The sequence below is a fragment of the Bos mutus genome, chromosome 16, assembly GCF_027580195.1.
Source record: "Bos mutus isolate GX-2022 chromosome 16, NWIPB_WYAK_1.1, whole genome shotgun sequence".
Taxonomy (NCBI): domain Eukaryota; kingdom Metazoa; phylum Chordata; class Mammalia; order Artiodactyla; family Bovidae; genus Bos; species Bos mutus.
Genome location: NC_091632.1, coordinates 42,803,150 through 42,828,000, shown reverse-complemented (window position 1 = coordinate 42,828,000; position 24,851 = coordinate 42,803,150). Strand labels below are relative to the sequence as shown.

General features: G+C 38.7%; 1 protein-coding gene across 9 annotated transcripts in view; it reads right to left on the bottom strand.

Annotated features, from left to right (window-relative positions):
* Positions 1–24,851, bottom strand: part of KIF1B (kinesin family member 1B) — a 151,316-nt gene that overhangs the window by 61,787 nt on the left and 64,678 nt on the right. For 8 of the 9 annotated variants that reach the window (XM_070385216.1, XM_070385222.1, XM_070385218.1 and 5 more), the window contains 7 exons: positions 18,835–18,914; positions 17,532–17,607; positions 14,397–14,476; positions 13,786–13,892; positions 11,365–11,448; positions 10,967–11,147; positions 10,772–10,844 (listed from right to left, as the gene is read on the bottom strand). In XM_070385216.1, coding sequence (XP_070241317.1) covers positions 10,772–10,844; positions 10,967–11,147; positions 11,365–11,448; positions 13,786–13,892; positions 14,397–14,476; positions 17,532–17,607; positions 18,835–18,914 — 681 coding nt within the window. Of the gene's footprint in view, positions 1–852; positions 5,620–10,771; positions 10,845–10,966; positions 11,148–11,364; positions 11,449–13,785; positions 13,893–14,396; positions 14,477–17,531; positions 17,608–18,834; positions 18,915–24,851 lie in introns of those variants that run through there. The other variant, XM_070385225.1, reaches the window with a different exon arrangement.

Sequence of the window (24,851 nt, the reverse complement as noted above, 5' to 3'; positions counted from 1 at the left end):
CTACACATATTATACTACACTGGAATCGTCTGTACTGTTCTAGAAGTGGTCAGATATTGGCCACTTTTCCACCAGTTTCACCGACAGTAGAGATACAAAGTACCTGAAGGGAAAGAGAAAAAGCCTGAAGCAAACCAATCCAAGTTTAATGTTTCCCCCAAGCTCCAGATTTCATATTAAAAACTCATGGCAGGGGAACAAAAAACCCACGTAGATATTGTATTCTACTCTCTTATGTATGATTATGTTCTTTATCAACATAAAAAATAATGCATGTCCAAATGTTCAGTAAGACTGATGGTCTGTTCCAGAAAAATCTTCCATTTTGTCCTGTTCACCTCTAACATATCACCAATACTCTGGGTGGAGAAAAGCAATGGTTAAAGGAAAAAAAGAAAAGTTAAACAGAGCTACTCAAAGCTTTTCAGAAATTTCATGTCTACCTATATATATGAAGGGAAGTTTACCATTTCATTTAAAGAAAACTTTAAATCAAAATTACATAGTAAAAACATAGAAAATACAGCTCAAGGTAAACTCAGAGAAGTCATACAGGGATATCTGATATCCTCATTCATCGTCAAAAGTAGAAAAGCTTTTATTTAAGTAAAAGGTAGCATAAAATAAGGGTTAAAGATCTCATTTAAGACAGAATTTTGATAACTCAAAAAGGGTAAGAAAAGCAAAAGCTCTAAACAAATGAAGTTCATGTAGAAATGTTGTTAAAGATATGGTTTGTAATCATCTTCAGATGAAAAAGCAATAAATAAAAGTCAAGCCCAGGTTTAATCAGCATCATGCTGTTTCCCGCTCCCCTCCTCCCACATCAGAGACAAATCACACTCTTAAAAGGTAACTTCAGTTTTTATTGAATGAGGACTTTATTTTTTAACATTACAAACTAACTCTCCCTTTCTGAAAAGGTAGATCTTACACTCAAAGACCAATCTTCAAGCATTTTTTTAAAAAGAAACTGGGGGAGAAATCCATAGTTCATTAACAAGAAGATTCACAACTTCTTTTTACAGTAACGATGGGAGGAAACCAATACACTTCACAACCTACAGTGGTTCAAACTAAATATCTAGAGCAGATTTTTAAATCTCATAAAGATGACATAAAGTAGACAATTATGAAAACTGTTCATAATACAGAATCTGGCTCTGACAGCATAGAACAAGTACTTGCTTTGCATTGCACCTAAGAAAGCATCTTCATTAAGGTATTCCAGGACAGCAGCTTCCCCTGCTCCCAGTCTTTTGTGTATATCATTAAGGCAAGTCTACAAAGGACCAGGAAGGCACAGGGCATAGCAGCTGACCGGAGGAAACCTACGTAACTTCCTATAGTCTGACAGCCTTTAATGCAGACATTGGTGTGGCAAACTGTGTTTTGTCCTGTTTTTTTTTTTCCTCCCAGCATCAATCTGCACCTGAAGCACAAGAGGTCACTTCAAGTCACTTCAACAGAATAAACAATTCCCATTCAATGCATTTCCAGTGAAAAGAGAAGCACCAGAAAGAATTAGAAGTAAAAATAAAGGTTTAGACTTGTTAGATAAACAAACTAACTCTGCAAAGAATACCACAGTGTGTGGTTTGATTTGTGAAATTGTACCAATTGATTAGGACTCAACGTCTATTATGTCAGATCATTATGTAATTTCAACAGCGCAAACTTTTCTTAAAAAACTGCACCATGATAACAGCTAGGGATATTTCAGTAATATAATAATGACTTAGTGGTGACCATTTACCTTTGATCTTGTAGGATTTAAGCTTGGGGACAGATACTGTCAAATTCAAAAACAAAACAAAACAAGGCAATATAACCAATCACAAAAGCATGGTACTGGTTACTTCTTTAGTGAGAGTCAATAAAGTAATTTCGTATTTTCTAAAATAAGTATCTGCTCTGAAATACATGAAGGGAGATAGGTAGCAATCAATCAAACCTTGGTTTCTTTCTTTCTGGTCATCTGAAATTAAGGGCTAGTTTAGATATCTAAACATTTCAGTAACCTGAGGGTGCCTCACAAATATAAATCTAATCCTTTGGAATATCAAGTGTGGGTATAGTGCCTACCACAACCCACATTTGTGAATGAAAACACTGTATTTCTCTTCATTCTACAGCCTCGTGATCAGCAGTAGAAACTCACTCCCATTGTTCAGTGCCAAAGGGAGATACCTGTCCATAAGAAGATTAAAAAGGCTACCATAAAAATGAAAATACATAGGTCTATCCTATGTTATCTCAAGTTGGAAAATTGAGAGCCCACTTCTGATACAGAGTTGAAAGCTGAGTTATTATTATTATTAGTTTTAGAAAATGAACTTTTTGCAAGAAAGAAATAGAAAACTATGCCTAAGAAGGACAAATGCGGAGTACACAAGATGCACTGAAGTGACTGATTTGAAGTAGCCTACAAAGTACATTCAAACCACCTGGTACAGGACACTGTCATCTCAACTAAGTCAGTTCATTACAAACATCACTCCTGTCTAATCTGCCATAAAACTTCAGCTGAAGACTAGGACTGCTCTAGCTATGAAAGCAAAAATAGCCCCCGAAGTTAATTGGAAGCAACTTTTTGTGCATTATGAAAGCATTTTCTTAGAAGCAAAGAAAAAAAAATACTATGATTAAAAACAATGTTCTAATAAAGCATAGTGCCCACACGCAAAGGAAAAACATCCTATATAACCACAATCTGTGAGGCTTCCTTGAACATTAACTGCTATCCTGGATGTCATTTTTCACACCATCTGGAAGACAAGCGTCTGACAGGTGACTTAGTGTGACTTGGGGATCTTCAACAACGTGGTGTCAGGCAATCTCACAGACATCTCTGGCTCTTCACACCGCCTCTTAAAAAAGTTTCTGACAAGTTCAAGAAATGAAGGATGTAGAAAACTATTCTTTTCTTCCCATCAAAATCCATCTTTTTTAGTGGATTCTCCAGTGAGGCAAACTGAGACCACAATACGGTAAAATGAGGTATTGATACAGTAACTGTTCATCAGGACGTCTCTTTCCTTGCTTGAGAATCTGTGAGCGTTACTGCTGCTGACCAAAGAATAGTTTATTATACATCATCTCCTTTATTCTCAATCAGACCAAAGTTAACTTATTTCAGTATTTCATCACCTACTGAAAACAAGCAGCACACAGCCAAAGGCTGCAGCCTTCTCCCCATGTATCACCTCTTCCCTCTCTCCACCAAATAACCTCCTTAATAAACTTATATGTACTACTCAAAGCATCATGTGTATTTTGTTGGTATTTCTGTTGGCGTGACATTGGTGAATAGTTCAGTGTCTTTCTGTATGTATTTGTGTGAGAAATGATGTTAAACTTCAAAATGCAAACCACAAACAGAAATCCAAGCAGGTGCCAACTTAAAGATTTCAGTATTATGACAGAATTTATACAAACACTGATGTATTCAAAAGGGAAAAAAACCTACTGAATCAGTTCTATGCAAAATACAGCTGAGTAAGAAGATGTGGAAGTTCCCCAGAAGATGTACAGTTGTGTACTATAAAAAATACGTACAAAGACATTTAGTTCTGGCTTATGAAACTTCCAATGATATTTAAAGAAAGAAACAGACATGGATAGGAAATCCAAAGCTGTGTCCACAGCTGCATGTTCTTATTTTTAAACTAATGTCTAACATTCATGGGGAAATAATAGACATTCAATTCAACATCTCAAATTCCTATTTAGAATGTTTGCATAAACCAAGAGGCAGGTTATTTCTGGATATCAGATAAATTTATAGGTTTTACAAAAACATAACAAACTTACACCAAACAAGACCAGTCTGGGTAAGTAAGTATATTATCTAGGCACCAAGAAAGGAGGACAGTCTCAGAAAAATAAGGGAGGTCTCAGTGTTTTGTCCAAAATTCCAGAAACTGCCCACTTACGGTATACAAACAACAGGGAGGTGTTGAAACATTTACCAGTGTCTTATCTTTTAACAATAAAATCAGTTCATATTTTAGGAACACAACATTACAATCACAATGTAAATACTAAGAACTCAAGGCCAAGGCTAGAACCAACTGAAATCATAAGCTACCATCGCCTGTTTCCTCCACCAAGAATTCAAGCTTGTCCAGTAATTTAGACTGTGGTTTCCCGACCAGTTTTGAGATTGGGTGCCGAGAACTGTCGCCTCATTCTCGGAGGTGTCACGAACTGGCTACAGTGGTTGGGTCTGTCAGTCTGCTTCTGACAAGAAGTGGCTGCACTGCCCTCCAGCTGAGCTCCAGTGTTATAACTACAGTAAGCTTGACGGTGCTGGTGCATGTGGCGTTTCGCCTGAAAAGTCTGCAGGTCAGCGGTGGAGTGGCCACTGTGGGAGGCGAGCACTTCTGGGGAAGCAGATGCCTGGCAGCGCGTACTTTTCGGTTGGCCGTTATTGAGAGAATTGCTTCTCCAGCGTAACTGAGGTGGCTGTTGTTGATTATTAATGTGCTGCTTGCTAACCTGAATGTGATCTTGACTTCGAGTGCCCTGAGGGCCCCATGGTAACTGGGGATCCTTAGAAGCTGCTCTAGTACCCTTTTCTTGGTTCTCCGGCTTATTTCCTTTCCTTCCATCTTCCTCTTTGGGAATCCTAAGCTCTATTACCTCATCTTCTGTGATGATGATGTGTGTCCCAGGACTCCATGAGTTTCTGTGTTTAGGGTTGCTCTTAAACGGAAACCGCGGCTTCCGGTTCTCCGGAGGGATGAATCGATGAGGTACATTCTGCCGACGAAGCTGCTTTGTTATTTCCTGCTGCTGCAGGTTCTTGAACCGAATTTGCTCTTGCCTCATCCAACGCAGACGTCCACGTCTAAAAGCTGGGTCTCCGTTCATCAGCTGGGAGACACGTTCTTCTTTACCAAGGTCTCCGCTGTCGCCTTTACTTACATCATTCTCAGGCTTACTACTGGCACCAGCACCACTGGGTTCCTTTGATTTTTGGTTTCCTTGGGTTTTCTGTTCTGGAGACCCAATCAGCGGCAAGACTTTCTCCATTTTGAGCATTTTATTTCTTAAGACTTTTATCTCCTCATCTTTCATGTTATTTTGCTTTTTGACTTCTTGCAAAATATCTTCCAGCTTGTCTATATGAACCTTGAGGTCATCCACATCAGTCCCACCTTTACTACTGGCCATTACGTCCTCAATCTTCTCATCCCCTACACCAACGGTGTCCCAGACATCCCTGGCCACTGCCCTCCAGGAGTCCCGCTCATTAGGATCTTTCTTCCCATACATGGCACAAAGTTCTTTCATCTTAACAATGGCCAAGGCTTCAATCTCCTGCCGACTATGCCGAAAATCATTGAGAGCAACCTCGTAGCATATCTCTTTCACAGCCTGAATCTTGAGATCTGAGATGGTGACCCACTTGGAGTCTTTACTTAGGCGTCTTCTCTGGGGGATCTGATACATTTTTATTGGTTCCCGTTTCTTCCCACTGCTGGGGAGGCCGCATTTTTTAACAATGGTTTGCAGCTTGCTGGGAGGCAGCTTTTCTCTCAGAGAAGTAATCAGTTTCCAGCTCTCTTCGCAGGATCTCTTGTCAGAATCATCCCCGCTATCAGAATCCGCGTCCTTTGGAAAAACAAAATCAAAAATGGCCCCAAAATAACCAAAATTAAAATGTAAAAAAGGAAACTCAAATTGAAGAAAAAGCAAGCAAAAAAAGCCCTAATAAATTAAAAAATGAAACTAAAAAAGTTAAAAAAAAAAACAAACCCAAAACAAACAAAAAACCCTAGATAATGTGCAAGTCTATTAAGACATATGCTTATGTAGATTATCATCAATATGAAGATTTGCTTTTTTTTTTTTTCTAGTAACATTAATCCAAATTTCCACTTTGTGGCTTAAGTGATGGAATCTGCAATCAAATTTCTTAGGAGGGCTGAAACAGTGAGAAAGTCTCTCACTGTAAGGTCACATGAAGTTATTAACAAAATGGTGTGAAATAACATCTCCGCTATCTCAAGAGAATGAACTAAAACCTTCACCCCACACATGCTAACACCCATGCAGCCACTTCCCCACATTTGCCTTGGTTATTGCTGTTGCTTCTTCCAGAAACTCTTTCCCCCATGAGTGAGCACAGATGCCATACAAGATGTGACGAGCAGGCGGATTAACAAAGGTTAGTAATGCTGGAGAATGCCACGTTTTGTTTAGCTTTACTAAAAAGAGCAGCCCTAGAAAAAAGTTAGAAGATGAGAAAGTAGAAAAAGAAGCAGTCAAACAGGGATGTTAAAAATGCTAAGAATCCCTATTAGCAGACCATGAGAGATTCTTATCAACCAAATTGTTTTTCTGCTAGAAGGTAAGAGGGTTCTGAAACTAGTCTTTCCATGAGCACACATCAGATTTGCTACTTTCCTGTGTCATGACAAATTGATCTATTTCATTTGTTACAATTAAATTTTGTTATCCATACAATAAGGACACATAAAAAAGGATCTTTATAGTGAGTCTGTTATTTTGTTTTCCACACACTTAAACCAATAAATACCTCATCTCCAAAATTTTAGGAAACAAATCTCCAGAACATAAACTAAGCTAGGAAAACATACTTTCATTTAAACATTATTTAAAATTGCCAAAGTAATATTTTAATAAATACAACCTAGAGATCTGTTGTTTCATCTAGGAAAACCTATGGTGTTTCTAGTTTTTTGAGGAATATTACTTTAAGTTGACAACTCTATCAACATGTAAAACACAAAAGATCATATTCTGCTTATGTATTCTGATTGTGGACACTATTTAAAACATTATCTCCAACTCTCTGTCTTTCCAGCTGTTTTTGCACCATTACCTCTTTTTCAAACAACTTTACTTAGGCTTAAAATAGCAGTCTGACTTTACAACTAAGCAATTTCAATGGCTATTTGGATAATAACTGATTATTCTTAACAAACACAAGCAAATCTTGCTAACATGGGTCTAAATGAAAGCTGGGTTGGATTTAGAACTCCCTATGACAGACAAGATTAAGGAAGGCTCTCTATTCAAGAGATAAAAGTTACTGGAAAAAGAACTACTCACTAAAAGGGTAGTTCAAGGTAGTCTAGTAAATGAAAATGTTCTTATTTAATAGTCTCTTTGACTTGGCTATGGTTACCATAATCATCTCTAGGAAAGGTTTAGGAAAAAAAAAAAAGAATTGAAACTGATAAATAGTATCTTGTTTTCTAGACCAAAGACTTCTTTTTCTGTATGTACAGTTACTTTCTAGGGAATGAAAAAATAACCCCTAACAATAATAGCAATAATTTGGCCCCTGAATTTGGAGACGTTACTACTGATTTGTATTATTGACATTTGCCTATAAATGGATACTAAACCATTTATAATACCTACTTATTTGAAAATTTATCAGCAAAAAACAGATAAAGCTAAATTTATACACTCTACACTATTTTTTCCTTTTCCTTTTTAGTTTAAAAATCTTAATAAAATCTAATCTTAAGTGATAAAGGATGACATTAATAAACATTAGAGAAAAAAAGTATGTCTGACATCTAAAAAGGTTTTCTTGTATATATGCAAAAACTGAGTTATATAGAACACAAATTTGCTCTGATTCTTTCTACATAATTAACTATCAGTTTTTTCCTCTGGGCTTCTTTTATTTTCCTTTAAAAGTTGCCTAATGATGAAATGAATACCTAATTAAGGAAATAACAATTCTAATTATTGCTTTAATATATTTAAGTGATAAAAGTTATGCCTTTAAACTCTAAAATAAAACATAATTAAATGAGTTTACATAAATTCAAAAGAACTAAGTTAAATCAAGTGGCCATAATTTTCTTTCTTTTTATAATACTGGTCATATTGCCTCTGTAGAATATGTTCTCTTTAAAGCTCAAACGTATCACCCCTATCACTTACTACTGGCCACAATACTGAAAACTCTTGCAAAACTTACATGCCAAGATTCAAATCCTATCTTATGTCAAAAAAAAAAAGATTTTAAGATATTTACATTCATTTATTACAGGGCTGGAAAAACTACTCAGATCTGTCCAACTCACATGTCACTAAATGATCCTGCTGTTTTGATTAAATATCAAATGGAAGGTAGGCCTCCTGAAGAGACTCTGCCTGAAGACTATGAAAATAGAGAGATGATTCCCAAAACATGTGTCAAAAAGCAAGCAGAGAAAGGACCAGGCATACAATCAAGCACTAACTAAGAAAGAATGTTCAGCAACGTAACAATGGGACACAGTGGGGGGAATTATTGTAATAAAAAACTCATGAGCCTGAATTCCATTTTTTGTAATGCTGTTATTATGCAAAAATAATCACATACAATAAATAATAAACATTTACTGAATATAAAGTCCTTTGTATCGTCTCGGTGTTTATCCATAGGGTGCATTCAAAACATATCTGTTGGTTGACTAATACAGGGTCATAAAAATACATTTTTAATTCAGTACTGTTAATGGCTAAATATTCCTCAGGCTGAAGTACTAGAAATCAACTCCTTTTGAGGATAAGAAATTTAAGTGGAACAGACAGTTGGACTTATAAGACGAAAGAACCTCCTTGCTTTAAGGAGCTGCTCTTAAAATCCTAGACTGCTTTCAGATACAGAGCAATCGACAATCAGAACCTGATTACTTGCAAACTAAGTATGTCCTCCGGAAACTAAATGTGCCCTGGAGCCATCTGGTTTGATATGAAATTCGCTCAGTCATGTCTGATTCTTTTCAACCCCATGGACTGTAGACCACCAGGCTCCTCTGACAATGGAATTCTCCAGGCAAGAATACTGGAGTGGGTAGCCATTCCCTTCCCAGGGATTGAACTCAGGTCTTCTGCGTTGCAGATTCTTTACTATCTGAATTTACTTTCTGTTTATTAACAGTCACTGTCTTTATTTCAGAGCACAGGATGATCACCAGCCATCACTATTCGTTTACACCTGGTTAGTGACTCAAATGGCCCTAGCAGCATTGGCATCACCTGGGAGCTTCTTAGAAATGCAGAATCTCAGGTCCTACCCAAACCTACAGGATCAGCATCAGCATTTGACAAGACTCCTAAGATGTTGAGAAGCACTGCTCTATTGGACAGAACACCAAAGAAAGCCAGAAGACTCACGTTTAAGCCTCAGACCCATCAGTTAAGAATGGGCAAGGTAGCATTTTTTTAGACTTTGCTTCCTCAACTATAAACCCGAGGAAATGTCTGTCACTTTATTTACATATATGGCAACTAAAGAGGGTTATTTTGGAAATCAGAAAAATGATGGATGTTAAAACTCTCTGTAAATTATAAAGCTGTATACAAATACAAGACATTACTGTTAAAGGCTCCTTCATGTGTCACAAAGTTTTCAAGCCCTTAATCACACTGTAGTTGAATCTTTGTGTTTTCATTACAAACTAATGCCAACGAGGCCTCCTAAAGAGACTCTAATACACTGCTATTATCTTGCCCCAAACACTTGATTTATTCTTGCAATCCATTCTTTTTTGGGCTTTACTATAATTTCCAAGATAACAAACTGAGTTAACATACTGCCAAGAGTGAGAATCAAGCTGCTCTGGAAAAGACTGCTTTTGCACAAGGCCTTGGCTTTTCTGATTCATTTAGCAACAGCCTCTCTTTTTCAAAGCACAGTACAGCTGTAAGGCTATGGTTTACATGCTGTATTTACACTTGGTATTCTATATGCTGTATTTTATGCTAAGGGAAGAAACCAGTATCCCAGCTTTCTCACTAATGCCTCCTTAACCAGTTCCCCCTTTCTCCCTAATACCTCTAAGAAGTCCATCAATCTTAAAAAATTAAAAATTCCTAAACTGCATCCACAGTATCCAAAGGTTGCTATGCCTTTTTCTCAATAACATATACCAAATGAATGCCTAGAAGGTTCCTATAACCAAGGCTTTGTAATCCAAAACTGGATGGCTTGAAACATGAAAATCTAACTAATGGATAAATTTATTTATTCATGCAATTCAATTTCTAAAAAAACTAGAAAATCAATTAACATCATAAAATGCTATCGCCATTAGCATCACAAGCTACAACCTGAAACTGATTTCTCAGCTACTCACACAAATGCTTTCTCAACCCAGAGAAACCAGACTTCCCTCTCCTCTTGGAGTTGGTTGGGCAGCCCCTACTTCCACTGTCACCACACATGCCACGGAGACCCTTACTGAGAATTCAGACTCCATGCAGGGAACAGAAAAGGATTAACGCATGCAACTGTGCAGCAACACTTTTAGACATAGTTTAACTTACAAAAAAAAAAGTCCACCCAGCATAAGAACAATCCCCAAGTCAGCCCAAGAGCAAAGAATTAGTACTATCAGGTGATCAGAAACAAAACCAAGGCAAACACCCATCAAATTCAATATTCAGAGTAATTATTATTGACAGAGTCACCCCTGGTGCATATTTAAAAACCACTATCAAGAGGCCAAGGCTACAAGAAAGCTCTCAGTATTTCCTCAAAAAGCACTTGGTTTTGATAGAAGATGTGACTTTAAGACATAGAGGCACAGAAGTAGTACCTTTAAGGACAGTATTTCAGGCTAAGGCTACCAGGAGATGGAAGGTCCTTCTCCATGAAGGACACGAGACAAGAGCGCATGGTGTCAGTGAGAGCGGGAGAAGCAACGGGCGAGTGCTCATATCTGGGACGGGGAAGGTGGGACATGAGAGCAAGCTGCCCTTTCCTAACGGAGGATGTAGGATGGGCTCCTACCAGTCTCTGCTGCTCCAAGAGAAGATCTGCTTCTTCCTTCTCCTTTTTGTATAGGATCTCCATTTCCTGTAGCCTACAAGGAAAAGAAGAGCAAGAAAGAAAAGAAACTGTAAAATCATGGAGCTGTTTCAGGAATCCTACTAAATGCTGAAAAGAAGTGCTAGTCATGTGGGCCACATTGCATCTGTACAGTACCTTTTTTCCATCTCCTGTTTCATATCAATTCCTTGTTTTTCCAGAAGCTCTCTCTGGGCAAACGTCCAGTCCACAGGCTCAGAGGGGGTCTCAGCAGAAGGAGTCTTTTCCCGCTCAGCCCGTGCTTGCTCCGGGTGGTTAAAACGGAACACGTGGTTTTTACCCATGATGATACGGTTTCCTAGCACAAAATATAAATAGGGTTAAGAAATCACTTTTTAAATGCACAGTATCTTGGTTAATAGCCTCACCTTCCCTAAAGCAAAAAGCAGTTTTTGGAGTTTTACAAGAACAGAAATCCTAATGCTATCACTTCAACCTGAGACAAAGATTTAAAAATAAAAAGTTTCTTGTGCAAGCCATGTGTTCTGAAGACTTCAAGCCTCTCCCAGTCTCACCTGAGCGCAGCTGAACAGGCTGGGTCACCCTCTTGCCATTTACGTAGGTTTCTGAACGTTCACAGGGCTCCAGAGTCACAATAACTAAGAGGAACGCAAACTAATGTTATCATCACAGACCATGGGAAGAAAACAATGGGAAGCAGCTGACGACTCAAGGTGACTAGCATAGATTTCTGCAACCAATCAAGTGGCTCAGTGTCTATATAACAGTTCACTTTAAGGCACCAGGACCAGGGCTGCGGCTCAGATAGAAACATACTTAAATTCACTTAAGAATTTGATAAACTTCAGAAGAAGACAGGAAATGTTAGTTTCAGTGATATCTGGACAGTTCAGTATATAAAAATGAAAACCATCAGAAATCTTAAGTATGAGATATAGGTAATAATCAGAAAATTATGATCAAGCTAATATTTTTTCTTTTTTTAAAAAAATATTTTATTTATTTGGCTGTGGTAGGGTCCTAGCTGCAGCATGTGAGATCTAGTTCTCTGATCAGGGGTGGAACCTGAGCTCCCACACTAGGAGCGTGGAGTCCCAGTCAGTGGACCATCAGTTGTTGCTGTTGTTGTTCAGCTGCTAAGTCCTGTCCAACTCTTTGTGACCCCATGAACTGCAGCATGCCAGGCTTCTCTGTCCAACACTATGTCCCTGAGTTTCCACAAACTCATATCCATTGAGTCAGTGATTCCATCCAACCATCTCATTCTCTGTTGCCCCCTTCTCTTCTCGCCCTCAATTTTTCCTAGCATCAGGGAAGAAATTTTCTCCCTATACCACCAGGGAAGTCTCCAAAGGTAATATTTTGATTCCTGTTGTTGTTGTTCAGTCATTAAGTCATATTTGACTCTTGCAAACCCACGGACTGCAGCCTGACAGGCTCCATAGGATTTCCTACGCAAGAATACTGGAGTGGGTTGCCATTTCCTTCTCCAAGGAATCTTTCTGACTCAGGGATCAAACTCATGTCTCCTGCATTGACAGGTAGGTTCTTTACTGCTGAGCCACCTGGGAAGCCCAGTATTTTAATTAGCAAGGAATAAATTATGTAGCAAATAGGAAAAGGAGTTATGTCAAGGCTGTATATTGTCACCCTGCTTATTTCACTTATATGCAGAGTACATCATGAGAAACGCTGGGCTGGAAGAAGCCCAAGGTGGAATCAAGATTGCCGGGAGAAGTATCAATAACCTCACATATGCAGATGACACCACTCTTACGGCAGAAAGTGAAGAGGAACTAAAAAGCCTCTTGTTGAAAGTGAAAGAGGAGAGTGAAAAAATTGGCTTAAAGCTCAACATTCAGAAAACTAAGATCATGGCATCCAGTCCCACCACTTCATGGCAAATAGATGGCGAAACAGTGAAAACAGTGGCTGACTTTATTTTTGGGGGCTCCAAAAATCACTGCAGATGGTGACTGCAGCCATGAAATTAAAAGATGCTTACTCCTTGAAAGGAAAGTTATGACCAACCTAGATAGCATATTCAAAAGAAGAGACACTACTTTGTCAACAAAGGTCCATCTAGTCAAGGCTATGGTTTTTCCAGTGGTCATGTATGGATGTGAGAGTTAGACTGTGAAGGAATCTGAGCGCTGAAGAATTGATGCTTTTGAACTGTGGTGTTGGAGAAGACTCTTGAGAGTCCCTTGGACTGCAAGGAGATCCAACCAGTCCATCCTAAAGGAGATCAGTCCTGGGTGTTCATTGGAAAGACTGATGCTGACGCTGAAACTCCAATACTTTGGCCACTTCATGCAAAGAGTTGTCTCATTGGAAAAGACCCTGATGCTGGGAGGGACTGGGGGAAGGAGGAGAAGGGGACGACAGAGGATGAGATGGCTGGATGGCATCACGGACTCGATGGACATGAGCTTGAGTAAACTCTGGGAGTTGGTGATGGACAGGGAGGCTGGCGTGCTGCGATTCATGGGGTTGCAAAGAGTCGGACACGACTGAGCAACTGAACTGAACTGAAATTATATAGCACAAAAACACTATTAGCTTGTTGTTTCATTAATAATCTGGGCAAAAATCAAGATTGACTTTTTCTTCCCTTTTAGGTATAAATAAACTGCACTGGATTAAGACTAGAGGCCCTTCAAATCTCCCACTACCCAGGATATCTGTTCCCTTCTTACTTGTCTATTAAATAATTAAGATTCAAGACCAAGCCTAATTGCCTATGTCTTACTCAATTCTTAGCGGTAACAAAAGTGCTGCTTTTGTCCAGGCTTTTTTCATGTAAAGTAGCTATGTTCATGCCTGCATTCATAAACAGCCCAGGTCCCCTCATTTTCAAATATTAGATTGTATATAAAAGTATCACTGAAAGAGACAGGGGATACCAAATCTTGGGGATTTCTCATAATATAGAATGAAAAGGTTGTTGGAAAAGCTGAGCCGAGAACTCTCACCATCCCCGCTGTTGTTCCTCTCGCTCCGGAAGATACAATGCTCTTCTTTAATGTGAGCCCCACTCAGCACGATGTCCTGGCGCCGCTCAGCATCTGCTTGGCCAACCCTGAACACAAGGGAAAGTGTTTCCCAGGGAAATTCAGACACAGAAAGCACCACAAACAATGAGCCTCTTTCTCCCAAAGAATATTCTTTGGTACGTACAAAAAAGGTACTGCTTTTTTTTTTTTAATCAGAGGCTGTGAACTGCAAACTCTATTTTCATATATGATCAACCTCCCTGCATGAGAAAAAGATATGAAGAGGCACATACACCAAATAACTCAGAGACATCATAAAAAGATACCAGTAAACTAATACTTAAAAAATTCATATAAGATGTTAGGAGGATAAATTTTACATACAGTCTTCTAAAACTACACATGCTAATTGATTCAGCTGGTTAAAACACTGATTTGAAAAGAGTACAGAGGACAGTTTATAACTATTTCAGATGAGAAAAACAGCAAATTAATAAAAGAAATTTTTTACCAAACAACTTCCCTTTAGCTATGCAATCATCCTAAGAGAAAAGAAAGCACTGATTGAGCAAAAGAACAAACAAATGTACCTTGTAATTCCATCTTTGATGTAATAAAGCAGGCACTCGGACATTAGAGGGTCCTCATTGAGGTTAACAAGATGTGGTGTCTGAAAAAGGTTAGAGATGATCAGAGTGGAACAAGCACCACTGAGAGGGCTGCGAGAGTGACAGGGGCGCAGAGGAGGCTGGATGGCTCCTTAGATTACCAGAGTGCCTAGAAGCAGGGCTTCTTTCATTCTTAGTTGCAATTCCATGATAAACAGAAAATAACTCTCTTCAGGCCTTCCCAAACCACACTAATGCATTCTATTTAAAAACATGAGCTCTGGGATAAAGAACAATATCCCATTCTTAATAAGGTCAAAGCATGGAGAACACAATAGAAAAATCAGAACAGGCTGATTCTCTGGGGGGAAAAAAAACATAATTTTTTTCAACACTTGAAGAGCGTTCAAAATTCTTAAAGAGCAGCAGAATTTGCCACTCCTAATATTCCACTGACATACTAATTATTTTGAGTTGTTACACAATAGCACAGGCAGGGAGAGGCTTCCTCTGAATCCCCTTTCCTGCCTAAACACAAATTGTCCAAAAGGAACTTAGAAATCCCCTCCTGGAGTCTTAACAACCAGGAGAGAAAAGTAGAAGTTGACACCACACCCAACAAACTTTGTCATATCTACCATCTGCTCTTCAAAGGGCCCCTTCATCTTTTCCTAAAAGCCAATTACCCTCCCCTGACAGGCCTGCCTCCCTGTCTCTTTCCCTATTAAAATGGCATTTAAGCCAGAATTCTAAATCATCTTAGGGAGTTACTCATTTTTCCATGGGGTTCTCCCATGTATACACGAGGTACACATGTTTAAATAAATTTTCCCCCACCTCTGGTTAATCTGTCTTTTATTCTCATTCAAGAATTCAGAAGGGTAGAGGAAAAATTATTTTTCATCCCCTACAACTGCCAATAAGTATGTAATTTTTCATTTATATCATAAAAATGTTCCCACATCCCCTGTCATTTCCCTCTATAATTTTTATCAGTTCTTCCATGGTTCCAGTTATTGTCTTTAGTTTGTCAGTCTTTATCTTAAAGAAGAAATTAAAATTACTGATATTCAGTAACACATCTTATAAAATCCTCTTCATCTAACTCATGTTTCTAAAATCTTTTAAAAAACCAACCTTCTTTATCTTAAACAAGAATTAAAAATTACTGACATTCAATAACACATCTTATAAAATCCTCTTCATCTAACTCTTAATGTTTTTAAAATCTTTTAAAAACCAACCTTTTTTGGTGAAAATACCCCACTGGGATCCAAAAATAAGTCACATGGTCTTGGGGTCAAAATCTACTCAAGATACAGTGCCAGCAAATGCAGAAAAATGAAAGGAGAGTCAGATGAGCAGGTTAAGAAAAGGGAGTGCAAAAGATCATTTAAAAGAAATTTAGGAAAACCTTTACATCTTTCCAACTAACATGTCTCTGTAGCTGGTTTGAGAAAGTTAAAACCCTCTTGGGCAGCATTCTTTAAAACCTAGCATAGCACTGGCCTAAGGAAACCAGAACCTCAAGAACAGGTTTTCATTTTTTTTCTTGCCTGAAGAGTACTTTCTCCTAGTTCTTTTGAGATATGAATGACAGTCTGCATATATTTAGGTTGTACAATTTGATTGTAAAAGGTGTCAATTTGATACATATATGGGTAAGGATTACCAATCGAGTTAATACATCAGGAACAGGTTCTAAAACTGAATTTGGATGTGGTTAGGGGTATCCCTTTCTTTCCTGAAGAAGTCTAGAAAGTTAAAGCAAGTAAGAAAAAGCCCTGGAAACAGATATCTCAGTTTGAAATTCTGTGCTGTTTATAACACAGTACTTATTCAAGTTATTTAAGTTGTTACAAAAATTTTCCTCACTGTTCTTAACACTAAAAGATGTTAAAAATAACTTTAGATATATGCAAAGGCACAATCTAAATTTTATTAAGCCTATAACTGCTAAAAACTCTAAAATCACAAATAATGTATCTGAATAAAATAGTGTCTTACTGAAGGAAAAATTATTAAATTATGAAAATCACTGACCTTTGGCAATATAAACATATAAAATACTGTTACTATTGTTCCAGGTGTATAGCACATATCTAAAATGTCTTTAAATCAATCTTCTTCGATGAAAATAATACAGCAGAATTTATTAAAAAGAAAAAAAAAAGAAAAACCTAACCAAATATATCCTAACAAAAACCACAGGAGTATCTCATATCAAATAAAACAAAAATACCAACTGAAAACTCTATACCCTGTTCTATGCTAACCTAGAGAGACCACCATCAGACCCTCGCATGAAGAAGTTTAAGTATACAGTAGCCAATCTGAAGTCATTTGAAATGAAAGACCATTTGTTATTAGTATAATTTTATGCTTTGTACATCAGTATATGTTCTATTATTAATAGATAAATAAGCACACAAAATAACCATTTCATAATAGCTTCCCAGTGTCTATTAATAACTAAGAAGCAACTTAGTAAAAAAAAAAAACTTGTTTTTCTAATTAGCTAAAAGGTATCTACTACTTAACAACTATGACTACCTAAGTAAGTAGGAGGGTAACTACTGAAGTTTAAAAAAAAAAATGAGAAAGGAGAAGAGGAGGCTAGAAGGATAGCACAGAAACTGCTTTACTCAGGACAATGGCTATCACACAAAGTGTAGAAGCAAACTGAAGTGGTATTTTTCTACACAAACCTGAACAGCTGAAATTGCTTCCAAAGAGTTATAATTCAGGGTTGCTGGTACCTGTGGGGAAATCTACATAGAAAGAGCAACTAAACTGAGGCAAGATGTGCTAGGTTAGGCTAGGAATTTACGAGAAAGCAACCATTAAGATGAGTAAATACACTGAATAATGACCAAAAGTTACAGATTTACTGCCTTGGATTTTATTTCTATAAACAGTAAACATTTCTGAAAGCATTTTAGAAACAGGTTGGCCTTGCAGTGTAAGATGAAATAAAAAATATCAGAAATTAAGCCATGTCTCAAGGTTTAAAAGAAAAGGAAGAAGAGCCAGCCCTGAAAGACATGAAGTGCCTCGAGGACCGAGACAAACAAAAAGTGTCTCAGTCTGGTTCACTTTCACAACACTGTTTCCTACCTTTTTAGGAGAGAAAACCCCAAGGGTTCCTCCGTCTTCCCGAATGGCAACTCCCATCTCAGCCAACAAGGCTTCTCTAGAAAGAGCAACAAGCACATCAGAATCACAGTACCAAAATGATAAGTATATCAATCTAACATGAATTGGAAGGTAAAGCAAGCAAAGCAAAAACAATTATCTATGTTTAAAGTCAGTAACACAAATGTGAAAGAATCTACTTATCCCTTCATCAAATAGAAATTATCTTTAAGGGAAAATAGTACATTCAAAATAAATTATGTTCCTATCTTATGTAAAGCTGTATTTACCCAAATAGGAACTTTGTCACATCTGACTCTGGAAGCAGAAAATGATTCATAAATAATATGTCTATTAATATTTTAAAAAGGAAGAAAGGAATACACCCTGAAGGCAATACATCCCATTCAAGGAACAATTTCTTAAAAATCAACAAAAGCAGAAAGTAGCTCTGATATGGGGAGTACCATCTATAAATGTGGTTTTCTCAAATGTCATGTTCCCATGCCTACCATTACATTGATTTAACAATTTTAGCTTAAAATCTCTACAATAAAGAAGAAAATTCTGTTTCATACATTCACTTTATCAACACATTAGTGCTCACTTCTACCTCATCTTCCAGGAAGCAAGAAGAAACTAACATTAACTAAAATGTATATATTTTTAACAACTACTTTACTCTTATTATATTTTGGCCATGCCACACAGCATGTGGGTTATTATTTCCCTGACCAGGGACTGAATCCATGCTCTCTGCATTGGAAGCCCAGAGTCTTAACCTCTGGACCACCAGGGAAGTCCCTAAAATATCTATCTATTCCAACAGCAAAAAGTATTATTTGAGGTCATGTTCATTCTTAGGGTAGAAAATCAGGTTAAGATAAAATACAGATTTTGGCAACTGAAACTACTTAACCTCTTACCAAAGAGGTTTTAGGAAACATCACTCTGAAAGACAATAATCAGAACAGGTTTTTTCCTCTGGGCCTTTATCAAAGGCAATCTTTTTGCAAATTAAGAACTCATTCCTCAATATCTTCCATTTTTATATGGCTCCCTAGCAACATGTAGTAGGTAACTAAGAACAAGACTGCCTAGAGAACAAATATCTGAATTTCACTTGAGTGTGAATCTGGCCAGAAGTCTCACACAGGTTTTGTTTGTTGGTTCTGTATTTAGGGAGGAAAGGTTGTTTTTAACTTCTATTTTATCTTTTCTTACTATAAACGTAATCCAAATTCCCCAGATATTTTAGAAACATTCCAGAGTTTAACTTCCTGACCTCTCCATCCTGATGGCCTCTGTTTTACGCAGCTTCTCTTCCCAGGTTTCATTCAACTCAGCAATGATCTTCTCTGATTCCTAAGGAGGAAGTCCATAGTTACAGTGTCAAAGAGTCTTGTAAGCTAACTTTCTGTGCCTAGGAAGGACGGCAAGAAGTAGATGATGCCCTCAGAGGATCTGAGGCAGAATCTAATATGATGAGGGTTTTTTTTTTTTCCTTTCTTAATATGTAAAGAAAGAAATCAGCCCCTGATATATTAACTCCCTTTAAGTTCTAATAAAAATACCTTTACAGTGCAAGAAAGAGAAAGAGAGGATATATGTGCATGTGCATGTGTATGTGTGTGTGTGTGTGTGTATGTGTAGAAGAAAAGGTAATACTACATCTTCAAATGCAAAAGCACTTTCTAACAGCTATATCTACAAAAGAATAAAGAGCTCTAAGGTATTCATTCGGAGAAGGCAATGGCAACCCACTCCAGTACTCTTGCCTGGAAAATTCCATGGATGAAGAAGCCTGGTAGGCTGCAGTCCATGGGGTCCCTAAGAGTCGGGCACGACTGAGCGACTTCACTTTCACTTTTCACTTTCATGCATTGGAGAAGGAAATGGCAACCCACTCTAGTATTCTTGCCTGGAGAATCCCAGGGACAGAGGAGGCTAGTGGGCTGCCATCTATGGGGTCGCACACAGTAGGACACAACTGAAGCAACTTAGCAGCAGCAACAGCAGCAAGGTATTCATTGCTTTTTGTTTCACTATAATTTCACCACAACACTGAAGGGGTTTAGAATATGCTTCACTAAAATATGATATCTTGGCACATTGAGTATTTTAAGCCCAGTGATTTAAGAAATGGTACAAGCAGGAAGGAATCTCTGACCTCCTGAAGCTAGTCGTAAGACCCTCATGAGATGTAACCTTCCTACCCCTGGAGGAATGCAGCATCCTTATTTCTAGAAGATGAAGGAATACTAAGAAGAATCTGAACAGACAAATCTTGATAAGTCTCCCAGGTTGCTACAGACATTGTTTTATTGTGCTTCGCTTTATTGCACTTCACATGTAAGGCGTTTTTTACCAATTGAAAGTCTGCGGCAACCCTGCATGTAGCAATTCTATTGGTGCCATTTTTCCAACAGCATCTGCTCACTTCATGTCTATCACATTTTGATAATTCTTGCAATATTCCAAACATTTTCACTGTTACTACATTTGTTATGTGACAGGCGATCAGTAATCTTTGATGTCACTACTCCAATTTGCTGAAGGTTCACATGACAACATTTGTTAGCAATAAAGTATTTTTCAATTAAGGTATGCACATAGTTTTTTTAGACATAAAGCTACAGCACACTTAGCAGACTACAGTATAGTGTGAAGTTAACTTTTATATGCACTGGGAAACCAAAAACTTCATGGGACTCACTTTATTGTGCTATTTGTTTTACTGCTGAGCTCTGGAAGTAAACCAGCAATCTCTCTGCAGTGCCAATACTCTTAGCTCACCTCCTCCTTGTTCTATCACACTTTTCCATCACTTTTCACACTTCACCAAGTGTCTATGTTTAGTCACTCAGTCATGTCCGACCCTTTGCAAACCCATGGACCATACAGCCTGCCAGGCTCCTCTGTCCATGCAATTCTCCAGGCAAGAATACGGGACTGGGTTGCCATTCCCTTCTCCAGGGGGATCTTCCCAACGCAGGGAACAAACCCAGGTCTCTTTCATTGCAGGCAGATTCTTTACTGTCTGAGTGACCAGGGAAGCCCTAGAATAAAAATGCTCACGTTTAACACTTCTTTGGGTCTTCCTTATGGAGTCTTCCATGTCACACAGTTGGTGCTGTTTAGTCACCAAGTCATGTCTGACTCTTTTGTGACCTCATGAACAGTATCTCACCAGGGTCCTCTGTCCGTGGGATTTCCCAGGCAAGAATACTGGAGTAGGTTGCCATTTCCTTCTCCAGGGGATGTTCCCAACCCAGGGATCAAACCTGCATCTCCTGCATTTGGCAGGAGGATTCTTTACCACTGAGCTACGTCATGTAAACAAATACTAAATAATTTGTAGGCTTTTCACTTGTTAATCTGCCTTTTGTTATAGAAGCCCCAGCCAAGGACCTAGAAGGGTAAAAAGAAAGATATTTTTCCTCCCCTTCAACACAATACCCCCTTGAACACAGCCCAATTCCCAACATAGAAAGGCTTCATATTAATCTCATCTGAAGGCATGTAGCCACTAGTGAGACAATCTTCCATCTCCAGCTGAGTGTTTATTATGTGCCAGAAACATAAGGACTAAAACATGTTTCCTGTTTTCAAGGAGCTTACTGTATACTAGGGAGAGAAAGAAGTAATCATCATTCATTCATTCAGTAATCATATATAACCTCATTACATGCCAAGCCCTGTTCTAGGTAACTAAAGATGTAGCAGGGAACAAAATTCCTACCTCTCATAAGACTTATATTCCAGAAGAGAGACTGAGAAAATCAATCCATTTTAATCAATAAGTCGAGTTTACAGAATCCCAGACTGTGATAAGAGCTTTGTAGAAAAATAAAGCAAAGAAAAGAGAGAATGTAGGGGGAGAAAGCAATCTGCAGTGGGGCTGTCAGAACTGGGCTCATTGACAAGGTTCTACACGAGCAGACAAAAGGAAGAGAACGGGTGTGTGAGGGAATAGGTGGGAAATGTCTAGCATTTTCCAGGAACAACAGCAAAGCTAGAGCAGCAAGTTGCAGGACTGTTATGGGAATGGTAGGAGAACAGCAGGCAGTGTGCTCAGTGTTGGAACTGAAGTGCTCACAGGTCTGCCGGAAGGTGGATGAGTCAAGGCTGAGTGATACTCATACTGTGAATGAAGGACAAGCAGGAACTGTTCAGGCCAAAAAAAAAAAAATGGAGGAAGAAGGGATACCAAAAAGGGAGATGAACACATGCAAAAAGCAGGAGAAAATGATAGTCATGGATACAAAATTAGAAACTCAGATGATGATGATAACGATGACAAGATAACAATAATGGTAGTGATTCAGGATGAGAAGTCTTCATAGTTCAAAAAATATTTCAAATTCATTTAACAGGCTATTTTATGAAGCCTCTGTGATCCCCCAACATAACTATTAATAACTGTTGCTCAATCACTCCGTTATGTCTGACTCTTTGCAACCCCATGCACTGCAGCATGCCAGGCTTCCCTGTCCTTCACCATCTCTCGGAGCTTGCTCAAACTCATGTCCATTGAGTCGGTGATGCCTTCCAACCATCTTATCCTCTGTCATCCCCTTCTCCTCCTGCCTTCAATCTTTCCCAGCATCAGGGTCTTTTCCAGGGGGTCGGCTCTTCATATCAGGTGGTTAAAGTGCTGGAGCTTCAACTTCAGTATCAGCCCTTCAAATAAATATTCAGGGTTGATTTCCTTTAGCATTGACTGGTTTGATCTCCTCGCAGTCCAAGGGACTCTTCTCCAACAACACAGTTTAAAAACATCAATTCTTCAGCACTCAGCCTTCTTTATGGCCCAACTCTCACATCCATACATGATTACTGGAAAAACCATAGCTTTGACTATAAGGACCTTGGTCAGCAAAGTAATGTTTCTGCTTTTTAATATGCTGTTTAGGTTCATCATAGCTTTTCTTCCAAGAAGCATGCGTCTTTTAATTTCATGGCAGCGGTCATCATCTGCACTGATTTTGGAACCCAAGAAAATAAACTCTCTCACTGTTTCCACTGTTTTCCCATCTATTTGTCATGAAGTGATGGAACTGGATGCCATGATCTTAAGGTTGTCTGAATGTTGAGTTTTAAGCCAGCTTTTTCACCCTCCTCTTTCACCTTCATAAAGCAGATGAAGTTCCTTCTTAGCTTCTGCCATAAAGGTGGTGTCATCTGCATAATTGAGGTTATTGATATTTCTCCCAGCGATCTTGATTCCAGCTTGTGCTTCCTCCAGCCCAGCATTTCACATGATGTACTGACTCTAAATAAAAGTTAAATAAGCAGGGTGACAATATACAGCCTTGACGTACTCCTTCCCCAATTTTGAACCAGTCCGTTGTTCCATGACTGGTTCTAACTGTTGTTTCTTGACCTGCATACAGGTTTCTCAGGAGGCAAGTAACATGGTCTGGTATTCCCATCTCTTTGAGAATTTTCCCCAGTTTGCTGTGATCCACACAGTCAAAGGCTTTAGCATAGTCAATGAAGCAGTAGATGTTTTTCTGGAAATCTCTTGCCTTTTCTATGATCCAACAGATGTTGGCAATTTGATCTCTGGTTCCTCTGCCTTTTCTAAATCCAGCTTGAACATCTGGAAGTTCTCAGCTCACATACTGTTGAAGCCTAGCTTGAAGGATTTTGAGCATTACCTGCTAGATGTGAAATGAGCACAATTGTACGGTAGTTTGAACATTGCCCATTCTGGCAAATGTAATGTAGTTAATGTAGATGACTATTAATATAGTTAATGTAGAACTGTAGAAGAGTAGAACAGTTAATGTAGAGAAGTATTAATACCTACATAGAAAGAAACTATGAAGATTTAATACAATAACGCCCTAAGGCACCTGGCACTTGGTTTTCTGGAATGAGGAAGAGAGCATGGTAAAAGCCCAGAGTAAAGACTCATGGAAGCAACTGCTATAGCAAAGGAGTCCAGGAGCCAGCAGAGGAGGGCATGAAGAGGAGGAGGGTGATGATAATGGCGGAGGAGGAGGAGCAACAACGAACAAAAAACAAAACTTAAAACACTCAGAAAAGGCCTGAGCATCAGGGAGGTAGACAGAGAGGGGGCCATGTAGGAGGTACTCAGACATGAGTCTGTTACAAAGTGCAAAAAGCTACAGCCAGCCTACAGTGGAAGGCAGGAAGGCAGAGACAAAAATCACCTGAACTGGCTCTCATTAATCCTCTGAACACACTCACAGACTGAAAGACTAGAATAGCTACCTGACAGCATCTCTACAGTCCTCCAACAGGAATGAACAATCTGCAGTGCAAAGGCCACTCCACAGCCAAGGGAGGAACCACGAGCCGCCATAGAGGGCCAGCAGCCAAGAAAGGCACACAATTCCAAAACAGGACGGGCAGGAAAGGAAGGGTACCGAGCACCAAGTGGTCAACAGCCTCTCTAACTCACCATCAAAGTTATTCAACAGCTCAAATAGGGGAGCATTAATGCTTCTGCAAATGACTGTCAAAGGGCAAGTACAATACAAGCAGGCCTCATAACCTGTAAGAATCTCAGGCTTATTAAAGAGAGTTGGCTAGAAACCTTCACGTTAAGTGGCAACTTCAAAAACAAAGGCCCAGGATAACATGATGCCCAAACCACAGCACTTGCACTAGGGCTTATTTTATATACTGTGGTCCACAAGCCACACTGATGTCAGTTATAAAATACAAACTGATCCATGAGATGCTTGAAATACATATTTTTCCTGATTGGTTATTTTTAGAGAAGTAGTATGTCAGAGCTGAGGTTTATCTGGCTCTGTTAAAGCTACTCTTCTGATATTCTGGGGCAACTGTAAACTCACCCGAAGATAGCAATACTGTCTAGGAATCCTTTTACCATCTTGCTGCCAACTCTGATGTGACTTCTCTAATTTTACTCACTACCTGCAGGGTAAGTCAGAATATGACCTCCTTGTAGAAAAGAGATTTAAGGAGTAAGCTGAGGAAGGTACTACCTTCATTCTTTCATTACAGCTTCAAGCTGCAACTTTTATGTTGTATAGAAAGTTATTTTTTTTTAACTCTGAGGAAACAATGTTGAGTGTCATTTAGCAAAACTTCAGCCCTGGAAAAAGCCACTTATTCCAGAGACATTCTATAAACACAGAGAAACTAAGTGACTATCTTCAGGCTACATTTCTCCCAGAGGCAGGTCTATGGCTGCGTTTCCTGTGTGTTCTTCTTCCAACTAAGGCAGAATCCACAGGCTTTAGATAAGATATTCTATGAGATAGCTCACCATAAATTAAGAAAGAGTGAGGAATATTCTTT